General features: G+C 41.9%; 1 protein-coding gene across 3 annotated transcripts in view; it reads right to left on the bottom strand.

The window, feature by feature from the left end:
• Window positions 1-22,510, bottom strand: part of CRAMP1 (cramped chromatin regulator 1) — a 50,222-nt gene extending 27,712 nt beyond the window's left edge. Inside the window, exons 1-6 of one of the 3 annotated variants that reach the window (XM_076350743.1) lie at window positions 22,395-22,510; window positions 19,631-19,980; window positions 9,744-9,937; window positions 7,936-8,089; window positions 4,747-4,830; window positions 1,954-2,002 (exon numbers count right to left, since the gene is read on the bottom strand). In XM_076350743.1, the coding sequence (XP_076206858.1) occupies window positions 1,954-2,002; window positions 4,747-4,830; window positions 7,936-8,089; window positions 9,744-9,937; window positions 19,631-19,979 (830 nt within the window). In that variant the 5' untranslated portion in view covers window position 19,980; window positions 22,395-22,510. Of the gene's footprint in view, window positions 1-1,953; window positions 2,003-4,746; window positions 4,831-7,935; window positions 8,090-9,743; window positions 9,938-19,630; window positions 19,981-20,462; window positions 20,483-22,394 lie in introns of those variants that run through there. The other 2 variants (XM_076350744.1, XM_076350742.1) reach the window with 2 other exon arrangements.
• Between the last annotated feature and the right edge of the window lie 2,777 nt (window positions 22,511-25,287).

Raw genomic sequence — 25,287 nt, 5'->3', positions numbered from 1 at the left:
GAATAATGAATGTTCACATTCTCCATTTTTAATCACTTTGGATTTGCTTTCACTCAAGATTTTCAACATAGTGACAAACCTTACAAAGCGCGCTGCACTCAGAGGAAAAGGAGGAGTATCACACTTGAAAGAAACACGTTAGGAACTGAAAAAAAAAAAAAGAACTGCTTACAAATAGAGAGGGGGATCACAGAATTGTAACATCACTGAGCAAGATGGAAAGTTTAATCTAATGGGATATATGCAATGTGTTTGCTTGTGTGAGATATGAGGCTGCCCTGCACATGCAGGGGATTAATTCAGATGGTGTAGACATCCAGGAGGTTTACCCACCAAATGGGGTAAGAGATGCAGGAGAAAAAGGGAAGCAAAGATGTGTCCTCCATCTGGTAGACAAAAAGCCTATGCAAGAGCAACTATTTCTGAACTGCCCAAGAATGTTAATATTACGTACACTCTAGTTTTTGGTTAGAAGATTAGCAGTGATATTTTCAAATGCAAAGACTCCTGTTTTCAAAATGGTTTGTTACAAGACTGGCTTTTATAGAATAAACACCTAAACTTCACAGAAATCATTATCCCTCATTAACAATTAATTAGAAGAACTAAGGCCTTAATCATGCGAAGTGATGGACTGACACTACAGCTTGCCCAAAGTCAGTCTCATTTATTATGGTTTAGTCTATTTGGATGATGCAGTATTAGAAAGGCTCTCCAGTACAACACAGAGAGACCAAAACGACTGCCTATATCCTGAAGCCTAGAGATATTCAGGACACTAGGGAAAAAAGGCTCATCCCAGGCACATTTTAACCAATAACTCCAATTTAAAGAAGTATTGGCTTTAAGAATAATTTTGTTATATGAAAAAACTTACTGCTAAGATTTTCTTAACTGTACAAAACCCAAACCAAATGGCAATTTCTCTTCTAAAATGAAGAAGTGATTTCATAAATAATCACGTTCAAGACCTGCAACACAACAGCACACTGTACAAAGTGCATCTCCCAGGAGATGAAAGGTTAATAAACTGCAAAGAACTCATTTGGAAACTCAGTCTGTGAACAACAGAAAGGCGCAACAACAAGTATCCATTTTATGTAAGGTAAAGTCAAAAAGTCAGCAGCTGCTGAGTGGGCAAACTCTTCCTCCTGTTTACAGTAAAGTTTAGTTCATCAATAATTTGTCTGCTACAATGAAGCATCCTAAAAGCACAACTGCCAAAAGTAAAAAGGGATCTGCAACAGACAGAAAATAATACTATTTTCAAATCGCTTTTAAAGATGCTTTTAGGATAAACCAATGCCTGCTGAGTGATGCCTGCTTAATGATCACACTCCTTAAAATAATATCCTTTGAAAGATATTTCACTTTAGAATACACAAGTTCTAAAAGCAGGACTACTTCAGAAAAATTTACGAACCAATTCCCTCATTTGTAAGAGTACAGCAACTTCTAACTCCTTCTGTATTCTAAAAGTACATTGCCAAGACTGAACCCCCAAATCCCGTAATTCTTTCTTGAAGTCAAACAGAATACTCATTCTTAAAATCAAGTAGATGCAGAAGCGACTGGAGGGCTGAGGCCTATGGTGTACTGGAAGTGTCGTTTCAGGTCTGAAAGTCAGGACTCGCGAGCACTGTTGGCAGAACTGTTTGGAGGTGAACAATATTCCCTATAGTGAATCAACATAGTTATAATGCCGTAACTTCTGTAGAGAATTCTCATTCCATTACCTTCTTAAACTTTACCCATCATTTCTTACTAATAACAATTAATGGCTTCATGGAAAAGGGGAGAAAAGAACCCATACAGAACAAACTAAGAATGGAAAATGTCAAACTGCAGCTCTAAAAAAGTAAGAAATGTCCCCTACACTCTGGATGACCAATTCAACAATCAAGCTGCTGAACAACCCAGTTTTAAGAGTTTCAGGAATAAGTTCTTACTTACCCGGCTTGAATGAGCTCATTGAGTTTAGCTGCATTCTTGTCATCCATACCTTTACATGAAATGGGATAACACAGTGAATTAGGATTTAAAGTGATATAGTCATGACCTTTTTTGTGTCCTGTTCGGTTTTCAAAGCTATTACTTTTTATTCTCATATAGGATTAACGTGCATAAATGTGCTATAACATACCCTTTCTGAAAAGTTTCTATTTTCATAATGTGCAAGCTTTACACGATCCTTGCCATGAAAATTACATTTTACTCATGGATTAAATGACCCTAGGTTAGGTGCTACAGTCATCTTGGTTGCTGGGAGTTAATCTGACACTGCTATATTAAAAAGAAAAGCTTCCTCATCTTCCTGCTCCATCTCTGTTGCTAAGGCAGCACAGCATAATGAAAGAGCACCAAGCCCTTACAGCGCTGAATGCAGTAAAAAAGGTAAATAAAAATAATAAAATGCACATGTAGCCCATACTTTTCTTCTATGCATTATACAGCACATTTTTAAATGGACATTATGGTAACTTGATTTATATTCCCTATGATAGTTAGGCCCAGATCTAGTTACTGAACAAATAACCTCCCTCTGGCAATGCTGAAAGTATTCCTGACATGCTTTCGTGTCTCAATAGCTCTATATAAGTCATCTCAATTTCTGGGAAGGTGGGACTGGGTGAATACCACAAGGGGGGGGGGGGGGGGGGAAGAAAAAAAAGAGAGGAAGAAACTACTTTCACCAGCTGCAGAGCAGACCTCTCATAAACTGGGTGTAGAGGCTTGCAGCTTAAGCCCATTTGGTCTTGGAGACTGGAATTTTCCAAGTGACAGTGGGTAAAATACGTAACCAAGTACCAAAGTTATAAAAAGACAGGAGCACAGAGTATGTATGCATTGCCATGGTGACTGTGTGAAACCTTATTCCCAGTCATAGCAAGGAGGGTCTGTTGACGCCTTTAAGACAAGACGTGGATATAGGGAAGAAACACTAATACTGATTTCTACTGACAATGCAATCTGTCTTGCCTCTGCACCTTCTTTGTCATGAAACAGTTCAAAATTGCTTCTCCAAGATGAATTAACACACTGGAGATCTTCGAAGAAACAGAATAAGGTCATTATGAATATTCACAACAGTCTCATTCATGACACATTACAATAAAAATCCCAGTTGAGGAAATAATACAGCAAAAAAAAAAAAAATCAATCTGCCAAACTACCACGATTCTATTAGGAATTGTACATGTCCAGTCATTAAAGCTTTCTTGTCTTTTGCACTTTGCAACTAGTATGACTTTACAAAGAAATGAAAGTATTCTGATGATTTTCCATGTCTCACAAATCAAACAAAATATGTAGAAGATCCACTATGATATAACACTGACAGAATCTTGGGGACAAATGAAAAACAATAGAGAGATAAGAAGGTATACATGCATGGACTAGTGCATACAGTGCGTGTACCTTTGCCCATTCTCCAAGCTAGCCACATTAGAGCTCTCGCTAGTCTGGAAGCCATAAAGACCATGTGAACCATATCCTGGGCTGCATCAAAAGAAGCGTGGCCAGCAGGTCGAGGGAGGTGATTCTCCCCCTCTACTCTGCCTTGGTGAGACCCCACCTGGAGTGCTGCATCCAGCTCTGGGGTCCTCAGCACAGGAAAGACATGGACCTGTTGGAGCAGGTCCAGAGGAGGGCCATGAAGATGATCAGGTGGCTGGAGCACCTCTCCTATGAGGACAGGCTGAGAGAGTTGGGGTTGTTCAGCCTGGAGAAGAGAAGGCTCCGAGGAGACCTTATCGCAGCCTTTCAATACTTAAAGGGGGCTTATAAGAAAGATGGGGACAGACTTTGTAGTAGGGCCCATAGCGATAGGACAAGGGGTAATGGTTTTAAACTAAAAGAGGGGAGATTCAGACTAGATATAAGGAATAATTCTTTACGATGAGGGTGGTGAAACACTGGCACAGGTTGCCCAGAGGGGTGGTAGATGCCCCATCCCTGGAAGTGTTCAAGGTCAGGTTGGACGGGGCTCTGAGCGACGTGATCTAGTTGAAGATGTCCCTGCTCATTGCAGGGGAGTTGGACTAGATGACCTTGAAAGGGCCCTTCTAACCCAAACCATCATATGATTCTATGAACATGGTACTAAGCCTAAGCTCAGATATCTTGCTAATGCAACTAATCAACTTCCAGAAAACGGGGGAGCATTGGTATGGCATATACTCATCCGTCTACACTCATCCTTATGGACAAAAACAGCCTCCAGGATTGACAAGGTCAGAATACATCTTGGTTAGCCAGTAAAGTTGTTATTTCTGACTATGATTTGTAATGCTTTTTCATCTTCAGGGTTCAATGAGTAAAGATTTAGAGACTGACTTAGAGAAACGCACCATCCCAGATTTTGATCGCATAGGCAGAAATAATTGTGGGTGCAAATGATATCATTTACACATCTAATTGCTTAGTTTTCAAGAATAATAAAATAGACAGATAATCTAAGCTATGTATACATTTACCTGCCATCTGTGGGTATTACATGCACTGCATTCCACAGATAGCAAAAGCTAAAGAAATCTGTCAAAGGGGACTAACGCAACATACTAAGAAGGTCTTTAAAAATAAAAATACATTTAATGAAACAACGATACCACAGATTAGTGCAATAGAATACAATGAACGCGAATTCTGAATAACTCAAAAGTGAAACTGTACTAGTCATTGCCAACTTCAAGGGTAGACACTTCTGATTCTACTATATAAAAATTACTTTAAGTCATTCATACTCACATCCCCCAATCTTTTTCCTTAGTTCCCCATAGCAGATTAAGCCATAAAGCTCCAGGGAGGATTTTTTCAGCCCTTGAGAAAACACTGAAAAGTAGAAAAGGTGTAAGTGAGATGCAGATTGCAGACACTCATACACAGCGACATTGCAGATACTCATTTCAACACTGAAAATGAGATGATTTTTATTTTCAATGATGAGACAAACACCTCATCGAAGGTAAGACCAAGTTCTGTTTCAAGAAACACTATAATGAGACGGGTTCACCAATTTCCTTTTGGTGACTTAAATATCTGGGAAATGCAACATTTTTTAGATTACAGAAAAAACAGAGCGGCTTCCACAGAATTGAAACAAATATGCAACAGTTCAATATGCAAAATGAAGCTAATTCATAATAAAGCTAACTCTAGTATCACTTAACTGTTTACAATTTCTAAAGGAAATGTCCAGATGTCCCCAAGAAAACGCATATAGAACTCCTTCCTATATGAAAATTAAGAAGTAGGTCTGAATTTTCCAGAAGACAGAGAATGTCTTCTGTGGACATGAATGCACCTTAGAGATTTAATGCAAATTCTAGATTCTAAATTTTTATATGAAGAATTGCACACATTTTATTCAACTTCACAAGTTTTTTTTCTCCTTTCTCATCAACACACATGATGGGGACATTATTATTGCTGATAGATCTAAATATTTATGACAGAACTGAAAGACAGTCTTGTGGTTTACAAATCAGATGAAGATATTTCGTCTTGTCAAGAATTCAGTTCTCTGACTTGCAGACTCATTTAATATCAAAACCCAGGCACACATATTTCTACCAATACTAAGGCTAATCAAACTACTGCACTAATTCTTAAATTCGTACAGCCAATGAGATTTCAGACAGATTTATAGGTACAGATACAGAACTTTACGTTAGCCAGAAATAGATGAAGTACCTCCATGACACTTTTTTTTAAAAAAAAAAACAAACAACCTTCTTCCATACTGTGTTTCCTGTAACACTTGTTTTTAAATAAAATACTAATGGCTTGTTTCATCTTAAAATGCTGTCTTGTTTTGAAAAAGGAACTCAAAAATACACCTTATGACAGGTGTTTTAGATGTGTAAGTCCCCCTTCAGATAACCTAATCTCAAGAACAGACAAAACAATTTCATAAAGAGACTATATTGTATGCTATCTTTGCTTTCCTTCAGCTTTTTTCTAGTCAAATCCATTTCTCATTAATGAGTTATTTTTAACTTGAGAGGCTCTGGCCGCAAATCATGTAGATGAATTTACTATCCAAACTTCTGCTGATGATAAAGAGAGTTGTTTAAATACCAAAAAATTCAACCACCATGAAACAGCCACGATTTATGCAACTTAGAATATAGCATCAGAAGGATAGGAAAGCCCTAGAGACCTTTACTTGATCAACAAGCTAATGGGAGAACTGACATTCTTCATACCTTAAAAAAGTCAAAAGAACTGGGTCTTAGTAAAATCTGTTCGTTCTGCAATAGGTTTCTTTAACCTGCTATTCAGATTAGGCTATCCACAAATTGACTTGAATTCTCACTGCCCATTACTGAACAGTATGCATTTGATAAAAATAAATTATCAAAGATCATATATTACTATTATTGTTACAAAACACCACTAGCAGTTCATCTGACTTCCTAATTCCTTTTCATTCAACAAGCTGGGGAAGGAGGGAAAAGAATGGGAAGAGGGGAATATCTCGTTTAGTATCTTTATCGATGATCTGGATGAGGGGATTGAGTGCACCCTCAGTCAGTTTGCAGACGACACCAAGTTGGGCAGGAGTGTTGATCTGCTCGAGGGTAGGAAGGCTCTGCAGAGGGACCTGGACAGGCTGGATCAATGGGCTGAGGCCAATTGTATGAGGTTCAACAAGGCCAAGTGCCGGGTCCTGCTCTTCGGCCACAACAACCCCATGCAGCGCTACAGGCTTGGGGAAAAGTGGCTCGAAAGCTGCCCAGCAGAAAAGGACCTGGGGGTGTTGGTCGACAGCCGGCTGAACATGAGCCGGCAGTGTGCCCAGGCGGCCAAGAAGGCCAATGGCCTCCTGGCCTGTATCAGAAATAGTGTGGCCAGCAGGAGCAGGGAAGTGATCGTGCCCCTGTACTCGGCACTGGTGAGGCCGCACCTCGAATACTGTGTTCAGTTTTGGGCCCCTCACTACAAGAAGGACGTCGAGGTGCTGGAGCGTGTCCAGAGAAGGGCAACGAGGCTGGTAAGGGGTCTGGAGAACAAGTCTGATGAGGAGCGGCTGAGGGAACTGGGGTTGTTTAGCCTGGAGAAAAGGAGGCTCAGGGGAGACCTCATCGCTCTCTACAACTCCCTGAAAGGAGGTTGTAGCGAGGTGGGGTCGGTCTCTTCTCCCAAGTAACAAGCGACAGGACGAGAGGAAATGGCCTCAAGTTGTGCCAGGGGAGGTTTAGATTGGACGTGAGGAAAAATTTCTTTACTGAAAGAGTGGTGAAACATTGGAACAGGCTGCCCAGGGAAGTGGTGGAGTCCCCATCCCTGGAGGTATTTAAAAGACGAGTAGATGAGGCACTTAGGAACATGGTTTAGGACATGGTGGTGTTGGGTTGACGGCTGGACTCGATGATCTTAGAGGTCATTTCCAACCTCAATGATTCTATGATTCTATGGCACTGGGAATCCTAAGTTACTGAACCAATGATACAATTTCAGGCTTATTTAAAGTGTGAGCAAATATTTCACCATTTACACTTGTATTGGACTATTTATTTATTTCTACCTTCCCTCAAGAAGCGCAAAGTAGTGCTGGAGTCAATTTGCTCGATGAAGTCATGCCTGACTAACATTTAGGTAGCTGTCCTCAAAGGTGTGTTCCTGAGAACAGAAAAACATTTCCTTGAACCTGGCTTTTCCCCAATATTAATAGTAGGATCAGCATTTATTATGGTGTGGTGAATTGATATAAAAGCAGTGATACAAATACCAGTTTTTGAGAAGTATTTTTCAAAAAACAGGAACCTCAGTATGACCATGCTAATAAAAATAAGACATGTTCACAGACATCCTCTTTGGTATTTATTTTCTCATCTCCACCATTCCTGCCCTCCATGGTGGCACTAAAAGGCAGGACTCCAACCCCCATGAGACTGTGAGCTCTACGCTAAGCCCATTTCATTGCATACTAACCATTATCAAAGTCAATGTACTTTGAGATCTTGTGCCAAGTGCGGTAGTAGAAGTGGCGGACCTGTTCCTTATTCTTCACCATGCTCGCTGGTTTGCCTTTCTTCTTGTATTTCAGGGCAATGTTGTTCTGGATAGCTTCAAAGTCCTTCCCATGCTGAAGAATAAACAAACCAAATCCAAATACTCAAAACCAAACTTATATCTTGTCATAAGACAACTCAAACAACATGAGGGACTTTGGGATTCCTTGTGGGAAATTAGATTTCAGCAGTCATAAAATTCTTGGGTATCAGAACTCAACAGCACAAGAATGACACTGGTTTCATTTTATATAAAATGTATTATAGATGCCAAATAAATTACTTTCCAATTTATTGAATTGTATCAAAATAAAAACTGTAAGTTGCTAGGAAACTTAAAAATAAACAAACAAACTTTACTCATAAATGTGCTAAGTAAGAGAATTGAAAATACCAACTTTCTCACTTAGCTTTCTTTACTTTCCTCTGCATTTCCCCCCCTCTTCCTCCTACCTCCATTTCTGACTAGGGTGAATGAAAAGCCTATTATATTTAACAGCTTCACTTTTATTTACAGTAAATTTCATGTTCCTGTTATTAGGAGTGTAAAATTTGAGTTTCAAATAATGAAGGAAAATACTGTATTTTTAAAAAACTAAAAATAAAATCTTCTTACAGAAAACACATTTTTACACTGCAGGTCATTCAGAAGTTTATTCTTGGGGTAAAAATAAAAATGAGACACCTAAGTGTCTCTTTAAAACTAGCCAATTCCTATAAAATCCTTGGAGTTCAAAAGAGGAAAATTTAATTTTATATATGTTATCATTGAACTCCTACTATCACAAAATTTCTTAGTATTCAAAAAAGGTTGGAACTGATTTAAATACAAAGTGTGAAAACCTCTTTTGAAAGGCAGTGACACAAAAAGAATGGAAGTGGGGGACCAAACAGAGTCCCAAATCTATCTTAAGAGCAAATTTTTGAACTCTTTCCTCAGCATTTAAAAAAAAAAAAAATGTTTTCTCTGAGTGATGAAGGGACTTAAAAATTACATGATTCCCAGGAATATTATTGCAAGTCAGAAGAGTTAAAAAAAAGAAAACAGTGTTTAAGTGTTCATTTTATCCACAAAATATATACATGTGAATCATGCCTTTAAAAAAAAATTTTTAAAAAGATGCACACATGCAAAGAAAACCCACCACCATTTCGTTTGTTTTCACCTTTAGTATGTATTTTCATAACAGAATTGCTCTTAAAATAATCATAAGAACAAGACAACCAGGAATACACCGTATACATCATACAAGATAAAAGATAAGATGTTCTAACTTTTGTCTCTCAGCCCTAGTACAAACCTTTCCATGGTCACAGACTAAACACAGTGCCTACAATTCTTATTAGAATAGAACATGCTTTCTTGTTTGCTAATATTACAGCATGTGTTGCTTCTGAAAGTTGAGATGGGGCCATTATTTATTTATTTCTCATTTGAAACAGAACCATAATTGAAAAATAATTTAAATTATTCTAAACATTCATGAATAAAACTCACAAGTATTTCCTGTGTATTTCAAAACAAAAAAAAGCTTGACACTTTTGAAATGTGGCTTTGATTGACAGCTGGTTTATAGCCAACTGTATAGACACATATGCATGGACAAACAAATGCATATGTGTACATATGCATTTTGCTCCTGCAAATCTCAATTAAATCAACCTTCTTTAGGAATATCCAGATACTAAATGAAGCCATCTAAGCTTGTTATTTTCCTCTACATGTACCTCATACAGTCCCTCGAAGAAGGTATTTTTGTCCTCTGTGCTCCATGATTCCCACTGCCGTCTGACCTTCTTTCCTTCTTCTTTCTCTCCAGCTGAGGAGCCCAGGTTCCTTGCCGCTGACTTGGAATTCCCAGCAGGATTGCTGGGAGAAATTCCTGATGTGCCACCAGATGCAGTCCCTCCATTATCTGCTGCTGCAAGAAAACATGACCAGAGTGAGTATTAAACCAACAGGAGGATTCATGGATAGAGGTAAGTGAGGAACTCAGAATTTCCTCCTTCTTCACCACTCCCATCTATATCAGGTTTTTTCCAAGATATTTCACTGCAGTACAATAGGCAAATAACAAGGGTTTTTTTAAAGAAATAAAACCTCAAAAAGCAAAAAACAAGGGGAAGGTTTCAATGGCTTAATCTTGTATTTCCAGAGATAAGACAGATAAGCAGGAATATACCAAAGCAATATACACTGGTGTGCTCTGCAGTTGCCCCTTTGCAGCTGAGGGGAACTTCTGAGCAGCGCTGAACATTGGTGCGACCAATAAAGCAACTAATGACCATGAGAAAATATACATAATTTCATATCCTTGTCTTTGGTCTTGATCCTACTGCCTCCGAAATAACTGTGGTAACAAAAGGACTGAAAGATGTCTACTTTAGTTCATCACATGACAATGGATCAGCATTCTCAAGAATCTGATCCTCAGTATAAAGAGCACCATCTCTGACACTTAGCCCATCTAGGATAATTCAAGGTATCCCAAGGATGGCCAAGTCCCAACCCCTTCTCCTTCTCCAAATCCTGGTGTGGCTTTTGGAAAAAGGCACAGAAGTGTGATCTTGATTGCACCTTTATCAGTTATCGGCACACCAGAGAACATGAATCAGGAAAAAAATATGAAGATCGGAAATACTAAAATGAAAATAAAGCCTGATGGAACTAAGAGAATTTGCTGCTTATGCAAGTAGGGAACAGGGAAGAAAATGGGATGGAGAAACTGCAGGAAGGTGAGAGCTACGTATAACGCAGCAAGATTCCATTCCCTCACCTTAATTCCGAAGAAAAAGCCTCTTTTTTTTTTTTAAGTTGCGTCTGAAACTATTAGTCTTTCAAAGACATTTTAATCAGCAAAAACATTATCAACTAACCTTAAACCTGTGATTTATTCACAACAGAAATCAAACCAAACATCATGCTTGGTTTGACACTGTAACAGATTATCAGAATGTTAATCCAGAAACCAGGGAGACCTCCCAAAAAGTGCACTCATTTTTTTTCCATGAAAACGTAACCATGCTCAGTAACTTACATTTCCAAAATATATTCTCTTCAATTTTGCTAAGAAGTATTATTTAAGATTTGACTGCCCTTATCAATGCAGGTGTGTACTTAATAAAACAGAAGCCCTTTAACATTAAACACACATTGCTCGTTATAAAAAATGCTTTTCCATTTCCATTTTTCCAGTTACTGTCCTTTATGTTTTGTCTTTTATCTCATGATAAATTGGCTTGCCTTAGTTTATTTGCTTATAAATCCAGCTTGTACAACATAGCAGTCCCAACTAATTTCCCAAACTTTTATACACATTAGCACAGTTCTCTCTTTCATATTTAGGCTTAAAAAGTTCAGTTATCTTTTGAAATTCAATTACATGAAGCAGTTTGTTTACTTGACAAAGTCAGTGTTTATACATACATCTCTCTCTCTCTATTCAAGAACCGGGATTATCCCAGTTTGATAATCCTAAAATTTAAAAAAAAGAATATCAGGAGAATCAACTGTTATAGGCTTACTGTGCTTTAGAGATTTGAAAGACTTGTATGTAAATCTTAACTGTAACTATTCAGTTGCAATTTGAAAGTAATTCCTTTGGATGACAAAATCATACTGCTCCAAAACCTAAAAAAACCTGTTTGTTCAAGTAACAAAGAACATTTGAAACCAAATCTGGAAAAGATTTGGTTGATGTATGATGAGTGCATGAAAGTACATTTTTTCCTGCATACAATCAGTATTTACTGGATATAAAATATGATATTGTGACCATTTTAATGTTAATGTTTCTTTTATTTCTAGGAATGACTATTTGATCCTTTCGAAGAAAATTACTGTCACCACAGAGAAGCATGTAAGGCAAAACATGAAAAAGAACTGGACATCTAGAAGAAAACGCACTTAAAAACAACTTCTCAAATAAACAGCTTCTCTATTTCCTAAAGCCTTCATCAGCCACTGATAAAATAATTGAAAGTTAAGCAATTTAATTCTGTTACTGTGAAGGTAAATCCTTTAAAAAAATGAAAACATTAGAAAAACCTGAGCACTTAATAGATGGCTGAGAAGAAAACCAACCATTTTAAGACACACAATCGCTGCTCTATTCTACAAATGTGAGATTGGAATATCACAATTTGCATGGTAAAGAAATACAGATCTTAGCATTTAAAATCTTCAGTCAGGAAAGTGGAATTCAAACACATCAGTCCTCAATCTCAATCTACAATCTCCTGTTGCTACTAGGTCGCAATGCAGGAGATGTCCTTTATCAAAAGACAGCTACAGGATTCTATTCCAGAGTTACTATTCTGATGACAGATCTCTAACTTTCTGAGAAATCATTTAGAGGAACCACGAATGTGGGGGTTTGGGGTTTTGTTTGTTTATTTGTTGGGTGGTTGTTTGTTGTTTGGGGTTTGGGGGGGTTAACATCACTGATTACATACTCAAGTAAGTAAAAACCTGAAGTCAGTTGCCCAAAGTTCAGATCTTATCAAGGATTTTCTAAAGATTGTACAGTACACTTGGTACACATGAAGTTTTCATTATTAAAAAGAGGAAGAAGCAAAAGTATCAGTGAGGACTTTAAATTCTAATAAGACTATAAAGTTCAGTAGATTTCCTTAGTTGTACGTAAAAGATGAAACGAACAGAACAATTCTGTTGAGGACATGCTAAGGACTCCACTGATTCAACTTCTACAAAGGATACGTAGCTCATAATTGCTGTTTTGTTCCTTTATATATATTTACTATCCTACAAGACAAACTGTAGTCCTAGGAAGTTTATCACAGTCTGTCTTGTTTTAAACACAAATAAATTGCTATCCAGACAATTGTTTAGAGTATTGTATATGAAGATCTAAAAATTCTAATATCCCGTCACCTCTACAGAGATCTTATATGCCATCTAATTCTTCCAGGAATAAAGGAGTTTGCTATATCATCCCTTTGCATAAGCTTTCTTACTACTGTGCATGGTAATGTTTATCACTGGGTTACCACAATCCACTCTAGAGTTTACTGGATCTTGGTAAGGCAATGGAATGCACTATATTCTAAAACATGGCATTATAAACTAATTCAGGATAAAAGGCAAAAAAAAAAGTAATAATAGTCATACATCATTAAATTACGCCCCATAAATTCATTCTTTCAATCTTACTGTATGGAATTCTTGTAACATACAAAACAGCTAACAAGTTTTCATCCCCTCACTAATGACAGATGATGATGATCATTAATTTCCAACAATAGATTATTTAAAAAGTTAAGCAATGCATTAGAACAAAAAGGTCCATTGAGGCTAGCCATACCATTACTGCTGCAGAATTGCTGGAGAGAGGAAGGGGGCTTACTCTAACAATCTGCTGTGATGCTTGTTCTAAGTAAAAACATTTCTAAAAAGGAGATCACTGCAGACAAGACAAAGACAAGATGGTCATTCTCACTCTGTCTACTTATCCTGCATCACCCAACCACTGGACTGGACATCCACACAATTACAGCTACGACAATTCCTTCCCTTCACTCTAGGATGCGGTGGAGCACCAGCACCTGCATACGAGGTACAAAGCACCAAGTTTGGATGTGTAAGTTCTCAGCATTTTCACTCAGCTTTCAACCCACAGTTTGCAAAAACATCAGGTTTCTGTACTTGGTATTTGAACTATAACCCCCAACAAAATCACAGATCAGAACACCAATGTTTCAGAGAAACTTAATCATTCCTTTTACCCAGTGTTCTCTGCCCATCTATATGGCCTGTTACTGGAACTTCATTTATCTGTGAACAGCATAACAACATCTCAAACTACATTTTCTGTAGAAAAAGCTATCGTCTTTGTAGTTCTAAGCAAAACACAAACACTTGCAAAAATTTATATAAAGGGATTTAAAGACTGCAGTTTAAAAATCTGATATGAAAATGACAAACAATGGAACGCTGCATGTATCAAATAATTGAGTCACTGATAGTATCGGCGTCTTATCACAGCTACAGCCACAAGAAGTTTGTCCTTCCAGGCTCTACATAGCATCTTAGTGTTTGCTTTTCAATTTTCCACTGGCAGCTCTTACATGCCAGCTGATTCATATCTTCTATGACAGATTCCACATCCACAGAAGCTGGAATTCACAGAGTTAATCCCCACTACACCCATGTATCTCAACACACAGGCTGGTTCTGTTATTGGTGTTCTACAGGCTTAATGCAGAGCGTTAGGACACTAAACTCGCTCCCCAAAGTGCAGGATGCGAATGCCAACTTGTAACATGCCAGGAAGTTTCCTTCAGAGCATTCTTTCCTGTCTTTTGGATTCTACGGGAGCCAATAGCAAGGGTAAACTACACACGATCACCTTCAAAAGTGGTTTCGGTAAAGACTGCCATTAAAGAGGCCATACCAGAAAACACCTTCGAGTGACTATTTTATTCTCACAAACCTGCATTAGTGCTCAGCAGTTTTATGAAATGTACATCAAAACACCTGCTGCCAACAGAGCTGGGTAAGGTGCTATGATCTATACTTTCCAGAAAGCTTCAAATGCATTCTGCTATTCTCATGGCAGAGAATTCCTCCATGAGCATTTACTCCTCGGTTTGAATGAAAAAGCAATCAAAGACAAACATCCCAACTTTCTTTCTGATTGCTTGGTAAGTGAGCCCCTTTTCTAGCCACATATCTTTCTCATGGCAGATACTACATCATATACTTCAGTGAAGAAATGAATCAGGTGATCCCATAGAAAGTGAAGCCACTTGCTCTGTGGAAGGAGAACCCAACAAAGCTGCAGGCTGGATCCAATTTGCTTTTGTCTCCAAGAATTGTAGCCGAGAAGAGAATATGAACAAGAGAGGGAGAGAGACAGACACATTCCCTGCAAGTCAACGCTTCAGTTTGAGTACTAACATTGTAACTGGAAAACAAGTTTCTATGTTGTATGCCTCCACAGTAAATAGCACGGACTCCTAAGAAGGCTAAGTCTAGGACAGCTTATGCCATATTGCATGGTTATACCATATAGCATTCTTGTTATGAATTAACATCCAAAGTTTTAAACACAACACGTAACTGTCCTACAAGGATACAGACTAGTCTAGCTTCTTCTACCTCTTATTATTTAGAAGATTTGCACAACCAAGATGTAGTTGAACGTATTCAAACAGGAGTCTACAAACAATACTATACTGAAGGCTTGCTTTTTTATGGACAGCATGTATTTAATATATATCAAATGCAGCACTATCTGAGCTAACCAAGCATAGCCATAAAAAATAAACATGGTTTATTATAAATTTGGTTACTCCCCCATCTCCAGTAAATCATTATTCTCTTGCTCTTCCATTAGAAAACACCCGTAAAGCCTAGTACGAAGTTCCATCTAAACCATGTGGTTGTGCAGCTTTGCAGGCAGGCACCTTTCAAAGTTCAGTACCTACTGCACAGGGCACACGGAAAAAAATCCTCCTTTTGTGGTGTGGGATGAGATACTGCGGAGTTCTGGTCCTGAGCCACTTTCAAAGGAAGGGAGGGAGAACTGGGGTAAATGGGAGGGCAAAGAATGAATGAAAGCATGTCAGGGTAGGATGGAAGGAGAAGTACCAAGTGTAAACGAGATGGACAGAATTTAGGAGAATACTAGAACAAGGGATGGTGCCAGTAGCTTTTAAACAGTCATTCATGCCCTAGAGAAATAATGCTGGAGGAATGACATTTCAAATGAAGGTTACAATACATTCTGCAGCATACAAATTTGGGAAGATACAATAAAATCATACTGTAAGTACATACATCAGGTATCTTGGTATTATACATCCTCTCCACAGGAGAAGACAGTAATTAATTTAATCCACATGCTATGGGACATGCAACTTTGGTGGGCTGAAACAAACCGGACTGCTTTCTAGCAAGTTTTATATGATGCCAAAAGATGGAATGTTTTAATTCAATTAATGCTTTCAGCTGAATAACTCTTTTTTCAAGAAAGAACTGCTTATTATTGCAAAACAAATCCAAATACTTATTTGGGCCATTGTACACATTTTATTAATAAATCCAGAGCAACGGCATGAAAGACATCTTCAAGCTTCAGCTCATCATCATTAGACTTTGTTACTATTTCCTCCTGACTTCATTCTGCATTCAGAAAATGGATAAAAAACACGGAAATGGGAACACTCTACTCTAGTTCAAACTACATCTACAGCACATGATGGCAATATATTCTGCATTTGCTTTTACCAATGCGGTCACAACACACACATGCATATTCTACCCACTCTCGCTTCATGGAAAAAAGCCCCAAAACACACCTTAAAACCTGTGCTCAACAACCATGTGGCGTATTTGTATTTTAGAAGTAAACTCTCAGAAATCCCTCTTTTTCAGCAACCTTATATCGGTCTGCTTCCTCTCCCTCAATGAACCTCCCTGCTTTTGAACTCTCATAATAAACTGCCTCCAACCCCCACCATTCCTCCAAGTTCCTCCTCTGATTTCATGCAAGTTACTTTAAGACTTGCTTCCAAGCATTCATACTTCAAAAGGCATGCATTATTTGAGGTGTAGGCTACGAACTTGAAAATACAATAAAATGACCAACATTTGAAAATAAGATAATAATCATTCTAAAAAAAGTGCACAGATTTAGATATTTGTGCAGGAAATTTGACAAACCTTTCAGCAATTCAAAACAGGTTGGCTTTTTGAAATGAAATAGTTTTCAAACTTTATTTTGCTATGCTACTTTCTATGCCATTTTTGCCCTAAACTCGAAAGTGCAACTCAGTACACAAAAGGCAAGAGACAGAATCCAACGATGCAATTAAAGATTACATCAGGGTAATCCGAAAATTAGCAATACATTTATACATTCTACTAGGCAGAATTTGAGAATTATTATTAACAATCTTCCCTGAACCATAGTAAGGTGAAGTCAAAAAGTCAGCAGCTGCTGAGTGGGCAAACTCTTCCTCCTGTTTACAGTAAAGTTTAGTTTATCAATAATTTGTCTGCTACAACGAAGCACCCTAAAAGTACAAATGCCGAAAGTAAAAAGGGATCTGCAACAGACAGAAAAAAAAAACCCCAAACTATTTTCAAAGCTCTTTTAAAGACATGATTAGGATACGCCAATGCCCGCTGAGTAACTACAATTTGAAAGAAATTAAGTTTATTGATTACACTCCTTAATAATAGCCTTTGAAAGAGTTTTCACTTTAGAATACACAGATTCTAAAAGCAGGACCACTTTAATAAAATTCTAAGGGTTACATAGCATTATTGAAAGACCATGACAAAAACAAGTTTCTGGTTTTACTGGACCAAGTATAAGTGTGGTCTAGACACCCCTGCTGGCCAATGTTAAAATTACCTTTGCAGCTAACACCTTGACTGTGACACGCAAAATGGAAAAGCTTCCAGTTTTCAGAGCTGATCCAAAGCACGTGCATTCGAGCTTTTTATCATTTTTATACTTACAGGGGGAGGAGAAAGTTGGTGGGACAGCAAGTGGAAGGATTTAAGTCCAATCTTTATTAGTAATCTTCACCCTTCCTTCAGTTCCCTATTGGAAGCTAGCTCTGTGAGACGCTTCACTTGGAATGCAAAGCCCTATAAATTCTGATCACAAGACATTCCATTAGGGACAATTCCGACAAGCCTGGAAAACCTCCCAGTATGCATCCCTGAATGTAAAGAACTCAAATTAGAAAGGATCCCACTCCATGGCTCTGTTCTCCAAGATCTGACAGTTATAATCTCAACCGTATCAGAGAAATCAACACATCAAAACTAGCCAGGCAGAGCTGTGGCTGGTCATACAATTCAAAAAGTGAAAGCTTAACTATAATTCTACCACCGTCACCCCCAATGATTTAAGAAGTTTCCTCAAACCTGACAACATAGTCAGGTACAGTGATTACAAGCACTATCTATGACCAATTACTGAAATAATATTTTCCATTCTGTATATAATTTTATTACGGTTATTTTGGAATCCTAATTGCAAAATAAATGAAGTTTGCTTTTCAGTTGTGTTGATACACCTAGTTAAAAACCGTTCTACTGCTCTAAAACTGGAAATTAATGTTTATGTACAAATATACAAACATGAGCATACACGTGCACAAAGATACATGTATTTTGTTCACACATATATACACTTTCAAAGCAATGGAATAATTTCAAGTTTGACTTGTCAATCATGGACAACATGTATTCCAAAGAAACACCTCCTCGCATTTAATACTATTTACAACCCTTGAAATAATTATCTGTAGCTAAACACTCCTGGGTATTCCATCTGTTTATTTGGTTTAATGCAACTGGGAGAAAAATTACGTAGGCCTTTCTGCTCTATCCTCCAACATCACACATAGCAGCTTTTCACTTAAAACAAAAAGTTTGAGATTAAAGAGGATTTACTAAGGTAGTAAAAAATACTTTAGTCAATTATATAAACTAACTGTCAAGCAACTGAGTAAAAGAATTTTTTCGTGATATGCCAATAACTAAAATACCACAATTTGCACTGCTTTATTACTGTAACACAAAACTATCATAATTCATGTTTACCCCATGTCCAGCATGTGCATACCACTGTAATGGACCAAAGAGTGAGGTAATCTCCAAGACACATTTACACTACATGGAGTTTTATTTCGTTTTAGCAGACAAGAGTAAACTTTGTTATTTCAAATGCTGAAGAAATCTCCGAGTGTTGTTTTTCTCAAAAATTAACAGAGAATAACACTTGAGTACTTTTGCACAAGGTATCCAAAATTAGTCTCAAGTACAGCTCAACTACAGTGCCAGGTGTCATCCAGTAACTGCTGAGCACACACAATAGCAGCAAGATATTCAAATATCCCTGCTGTCTTCTAGCTACTCAAGTAAGAAACAGCTTTGAAAAAAAATCAAATTCTTATCTACAATGTTAAAGTGAAAAAGCATGTGTATGTATGTATGTACATACAGACATTCAGATGTACACAAAACAATCTTAATAAAAACTCAGATTACATGGAGATGCCCAAACTGCTGTGAAACAGTAATGCAGGACTCAAAATCTTAGAGACAAATATGTCAATATGTGTATTTCATAGCTGTTTCCAAAATAGTTCTTTGGGTAAAGTGGTCATAGAAAGAATTGGGGGAAATCACCAATGTCTTGTGGGTTGTTTTTTCCCCCTTTTTTTAACTAGCACCCAGTGAATATTTTATTATCCAAGAACAGAATTCAGAGTGCAGCCACCTGATTACACAGTTAGCTAGAGTCTAATTTCCTAACCAAAATACAGGGATTTCCTAAAACTCAAGAGAGATGAAATGCAAGAATTTGGTTTGCTTCAATAACGGAGATTTTTTCCTTCTCCACATAAACATCCAAACCCCCCATTTCTGCAAGCGCAAAGAGGAAGCTGAAGCCTTGGGACACAAAGAAGATTTCAGCTACTGTGAGAAACAAGCCCCAAAACACCTTCCCCAAAACCAAACAAAAGATGGCATCCATAGGAGGAGAATGACAACCCCCAAACCCACAGGTGACTCCCCCCCCCCGCCAACCCCCTCGCCCGCATGTTTTAAGGGTGCCAAAATACAGTACCTTTGCCTTTTGCAGCAGTGCTGCTGCCAACTGAAGAGGATGCCTGGGAATCCTTCTTCAGCCTCTTGCTCTGAGGTCTGACACTGGACCTGAGAAAATGATGCTGGTCCTGGCTGTGGGAGGGCTGGAGGGAGGCCGGGGCCTGCGATAAGCTGGGGTTCGGTGGGGGGCTGCTGTTAGTGTTGTTGTTAATAATCTTCTCTTCTTTCTTTGTGCTGCTGCTGCCTGGAGCTGCCTCTCCTCCTCCTCCTGCCCCTTCTTCTTCCAGGGACTCCTCATCTCCTCCTGCTCTCTTGCCCAGCTTTTTCACCCCTTCCTCCCCGCTGCTCTCTCCCAGTTTCACTGTCATCCTGTCAGGGAGGAGAGAGAGAAAAGAGGGGGACACAAAGTCAGGCCAGGGAGCCCCCCAGAGAGGGAGAGAAATCCCTGGGCTGAGAGGGGAGAAGTTTAGCTGCAGAAATTCCTCTCAACATGGCCGCCGTTGTTTGTTACTAAATCCCCTTTCGTTTGCTGTCCCGACCCAACAACCTGTGCCGAGGGCGGGAGGGGGAAAGCCCCGCCGGAACCCCCCCCAAACCGGCCCAAAAGGCAGCCGGGCTCCCCCGGCAGCCCTCCGGCACCCTCCCGAAGGGGTTCGGGGCGCCTTTGGCGGAGAAATCGCCCAGCCAAACTCGGGCGTCTGGAAGCGCTCGACAGCCGCCGAGAGGAAAGGCAGCCGCCGAGCCCGGCGGAGCGGAGCAGGGCAGCGCGGCCGGGCCGGGCCGGCGGCTCGCCCCCCATCCTACCCATTCCGCGGCTCCTCGGGCCCAGGGGGGCTCTTCTTTCTCCTCACCATGGAGCCGAGGCGATCCGACCTGCCGCGGGGGGGGGATTCATATTCCTAGATGCGGCGGCGGCGGCTTCTCCTCCTCTGTGTGTGTGTGTGTCTCTGGGGCTGGGACTGGCCGAGGCTACCGAGATTTCCAGCTCCCCCTCCGCCCCCACCCCCGCCGAAGCCCCGGCACCTCTCCGCTGCTCCCCGCGGGGCAGCCCCAAGCCCGGCTGCCTCCTCTGCGAAGAGCATCGCGCCGCGGGCCGGGCGCCTGTCACCGCCGGCCTTTGCAGACCGACCCGCGCCGGGAGACGGCCCGGCTCCCCGCAGCCAACAACTTCTGGCTGGCTCTGCCAGCAGCTTCCAGCGTTTGCGGTTTTATTTTAAATTAGTGACCCCCTTTATTATTTTTTTTAATCTGAAGGGCAACAAACTCTGCAGGCATCCGCAGCGGCTTTTCCCCCCCTCACCTCGCTGGGGACCGTGCAACTCGCGGCGATGCTGCGACCTCTTGGCCAAGCAAAAAAGTTTTAAAACATCATTTGCTAGAGGACCACTCCTGGACTTTCTGAGAGGCATCGCTAAACAACTTTAATTCCACATCTGACATTTGGACCGGCCGCCGGGATGGCTGCTCATTCTGTGTCTAACTTCATAAATCCTCTCAATTCTAAAGGGTTTTTTTTTTTTAATACTTGGAACAAAACGCCAGGTACACACACAAAAGCTCAAGGCATTAAATCATATCATCTGCTAAAACCCAACAACTGCTTTTTTTTTTTCCTTAAGGAGTGTAAAAATGTTACTCACACCGTACCTAAAAGAAGTCAACTTCCAAGAAAGAAACCACTTACAGCTAAACAAAAAGAAGCAGCAGTTGCAATGCAGCTGCCTTATCACCAGAGCAGGAGCCACAGTCCAAGTTTAATTAAGGGAAAAGATAAAAACCAACAAGAGAAGGAAATTCTGAATATCACAGATAAAAAATGGAATTACTATGGATCAGGCTGACACCAGAATAACGTGGTTTAAAATAAACAAGATATATCAGCATTATATGGCGTACAAATCTGTGTGATTACAGTTTATGGATTGTATTCCTACTATTAAAATGGTACTCTTCCCTCTAATGATTTTCAGCTAAACCACCGAATCTACCAATTCAGAATTATGTTGGGCAACGTTCCATTCTTTGCAAATGCTCAATAAACTGATTTGAACTGTGGATCAAAACTCATATTAAAACTTGGTTAACTATTCACCTGACAGGTCCCTAATGACAAACACAAGCTTGTTCTCCACACGACAAAAATTGCAGTGTTTTCAGTCATTCTGAGGAGAGAAATCATCCAGCTCTGACAGTCTGCACTCGAAAACTTAAGCAAGGCTTAAATCTTCTTGACTTCAAGTTTAGTTTTGTTACCGCAAATTAAACGATGCATCCACTGGCATCCCCCAACAATCAGGAGGGGGATGCCAAAGGAACACACCTTGGGGACAGTCACTGACAAGGCTACGGTAGCAAATCCCAGCGTCTGCCTCGCTTCCCCACAGCCGGCTCCTTGCAGCGCCCTGCCTAAACCCCCTGGCAGTGCCCTGCGCCCAGTGCACCCGTTTCAGCTGCCTTTCGTTTTCCCGTTGCCCCTCCTTTTCCTTCTCCTTCCAAAGGGAAAATCTTCTCAGCCTCGCCGCTTCGGTCCTCTCGACCTTCATGCTCAGTCGCCGTCCCTTCACCCCGCCTCCTACAAAAGCCCGGCTCCCCTCAGAGATGCTTTCGTGCGGCGAAGCTCCCCGCAGACCCCCGCGCCGCCGCACCCCGTCGATCGACGGCCCGGACAGGAGAGCTGGGCCGGGCCGGGCCCCCCAGGGAGACAGGCGCCGTTCCTCCCCCCCCCCACCGCAGCAGCCCCCTCCGCCCCCGCGGGAGGCTCCGTCCCCCGCCCCGAGTCTCACCTGCCGCATCAACGCCGCCGTGCAGCCTCCGCGCTCCAGCTCTCCCGCCGGCGGCTGCCCCGGGTCTTTCGGCACCCGCAGCCCCAGGCACCCCCAGGCTGCGCCCCAGACCCGCCAGCTCGGGAGGAGGCCGGCGCGCCCTACGACCACCGCGGGCCCCAGCGGCCCTCCCAGCTTCGCTGGCGGCGGCAGCCCCGCTCCCGGCCGGGGAGGCGACCTCTTTTCCCCGGGCTCCTCCGAAACCGCGGCCGCGGTCCCGGCACCGCCGGCTCCCCACTAGGCCTCGACGCCCCCGGCCGGAGCCGCGGCTCCCTGGCGCCCCGGGCTCGGCCGCGCCCCGCCGTCGCCCCCAGCCCCGCGCCCGGCCGCAGAGCGGGCCGCGATGGGGTCCTGGCCGCGGCGGTTCCGCTTCCTCGTCACCCTGCGCCGGGCCGAGAGGGCGGGGCGGGACGCGGCGCGCGGGCCCAGCTGAGCGCGCCGGCACTCCCCGCCCCGGCACCCCAAGCAGGGCGTCCCATTGGCTCGCGGCAAGCGGGAGCGAGGCGGGAGGCGGGGCCGGGACCCCAACGCAAGCCAAACAAAGCGCGGCGCGCGGCGGGTGACGAAAGCCTGACGCGAAGGAAGAGGTAGCGGCCAGTGCCCGTCAGAGGGCGAGGCGAATCCTGAGAGCTGGCTGCTGATTGGCTAAAAGAAAAGCCAATTGAGGGCCCGATAGCCGGGGCTCTTGGACGTGGTCCAGGATTCCATTGGTCAGAAAGCTGGTGATTTGCATGCGGCGTTGTGTTTGCTGCTTGTCGGGAAGGGCCGCCTCTCCCGGGGGGGGGGGGGCGCCGCCGGCGGGGCGGGGCGGGGCGGGATCCGGGCCGCTGCTTTGCTTCGTTCGCTTCGCGGTTCCGCCGGGCTCTCCCGCGGCCCCCGGTGCTCGGGTCTTAGCCGGGCGGTAAAAGCAGTGCGGGGCTCCCCCGTGGCCCTACCCGCTCGCCCGGAGGTGTCCGCTGGCGCGGCCGAGCTCTGGCTCGCGGTGTGGGGGCTCGCTGCCCGGCGAAGCCGCGTCGCGGCAGCAGCGCCCGCTGCTCCCGTTCCCTTACGCCCGTCGGAGCGTGGGGGGGAGCCCTGGGGCCGCTGTCCGCCCGGAGCTACTTGTGCTTCCCGGGGCCGGACCTCGGAACCGGCAGGGACTGTGCGGGGGCGTCCACCGGGCGGGCGCCTCCCTGTGCCGCGGGTTTGGTACCGAGCATCCCTTCGCAACGTGGGCTTGATGTCGACTAAAGAACCTCCCGCTTCTTGCTAATTCCGCGTTGCTTTTAGCAGTTCTTAAGGCGAAGGGCAGTGCCAGGGAGGGTGGCTGAGCGCCAGGGACCGGCCTGCTGCGGCTGGTGGGAGGCCAGGCCGCCTAACATGGCGGCCGTGCTGCTGAGGGGCTCTGAGCTGAGCGGGGTCCTCGGGCCCAGAGTGCCGCTGAGGCGCTCGCTGTCCCGGCAGCTCGCTTTACAACACGCTCCTTGCCAATTAAGGATGTTAATAAGTTCTTTGTTGTTCATAAAGGTTACAAGTAACACGCATGAAATCACAAATGTGAAACCTCCTGGGAAGGCCTGGTGTCTTCACAATTTCTAGTCTTCCAGAGTTCGCAATTGTGTAGGTGCCCATAAGTGGGGTTTGGTGGGTTTTTTTTAAATAAGCTGTCTCCAGGATTAAGAAGCTTTATTCAGTGATGTACTGAATTAAAGGGGGTTGAATTTAATTTGCTAACCTAATGTTTTGGCCCATTTTCCAGTGACTGCTCTCTGATACTTTTATGTGGTGACTTCATGTTAACTGCTAGGAAGAATGATTTCTAAAAATCTTGCAGCTGGTACTGTGTGCGATTTTTTTTTTTTTTTTTTTTTTTTTTTCCCTTGACATACTATTTGTGGGAAGAACACTAGATCATCTTCTTTTTGAAACTTCGTGGGTATCAGAGCAGGAAAGGATGCCTCAGCCCTCTTCTTCTGAGGAAAATCTTCATAAGCTGTAGCTTAGAAATCAATGTTTTAACAATTTAAACTTCACGATGGCATCTAAATTCTGGAAAATTGGGCTCCCATGGAGTGTTGCAAGTAGTTATCTTATGATGGTGAACTAAACTTGAAGATGCCTTGGGCTTTGCATCATCTCCTATAAATATGCTGTAAAGCATAGCTGTGAGTAACCAAGTGTATTGCTATAAATGCAATTTGTAAACAAAAAAGAGCCTAATTGTTTAATCATCTTGTTTCCACTGTAGAGCTTTGCATTTAAATCTACATCTTAATTAGTTTTTTTGTAGAGAGAGTATTTTGCAGTTTTGTTATAATGTAGCACAGGATCATATGGTTTATTTTTGCCGCTTGGTTTGACCAGAACCAAATTTAACAATAGTGACAGGAAATGATGCATTCTGCACCTACAGTGCCATATATTTCCATGGTGCTTTGCAGAGAGACACGAAGGTATGTTCAGCTCCCCAAGGAGCTCAGAGTTGATGGTTTCCATTCTCTCTGTATGTAAATAACTTTATATGCTTGAATAGCTCCATTGCCTCAAGTGGACTGTTAAGGTGTGAAATTGCTCATGTGTGTAAATGTTTGTGAAAGAAAGACTGAATAAAATGGAGTTGGACAAGAGCTGAGAGGCAGGGGGTAGGTTGAGATGTCAAAAGACACTTGAACTTCCATTCGTTCTTTTTTAATAGTAGGGAGGGTCCATGACCATGCTTTGGCAGACCTGCACAGATACAAAATGCAAATAATCTTTCAGTGTTTGTTGCCATGGTTTTCTGGACTAGGCAAGAACATTAACTTGGATTTGTTGTACATCCTGTGTGTTTTAAGGTATGAATAACAAATTGCATGCTTAATAGAAATAGAGCAAG

The sequence above is a fragment of the Aptenodytes patagonicus genome, chromosome 13 (genome assembly GCF_965638725.1).
Source record: "Aptenodytes patagonicus chromosome 13, bAptPat1.pri.cur, whole genome shotgun sequence".
Taxonomy (NCBI): domain Eukaryota; kingdom Metazoa; phylum Chordata; class Aves; order Sphenisciformes; family Spheniscidae; genus Aptenodytes; species Aptenodytes patagonicus.
Note: the sequence above shows the minus strand (reverse complement) of the source record. Positions and strands in the feature narration are given on the sequence as shown.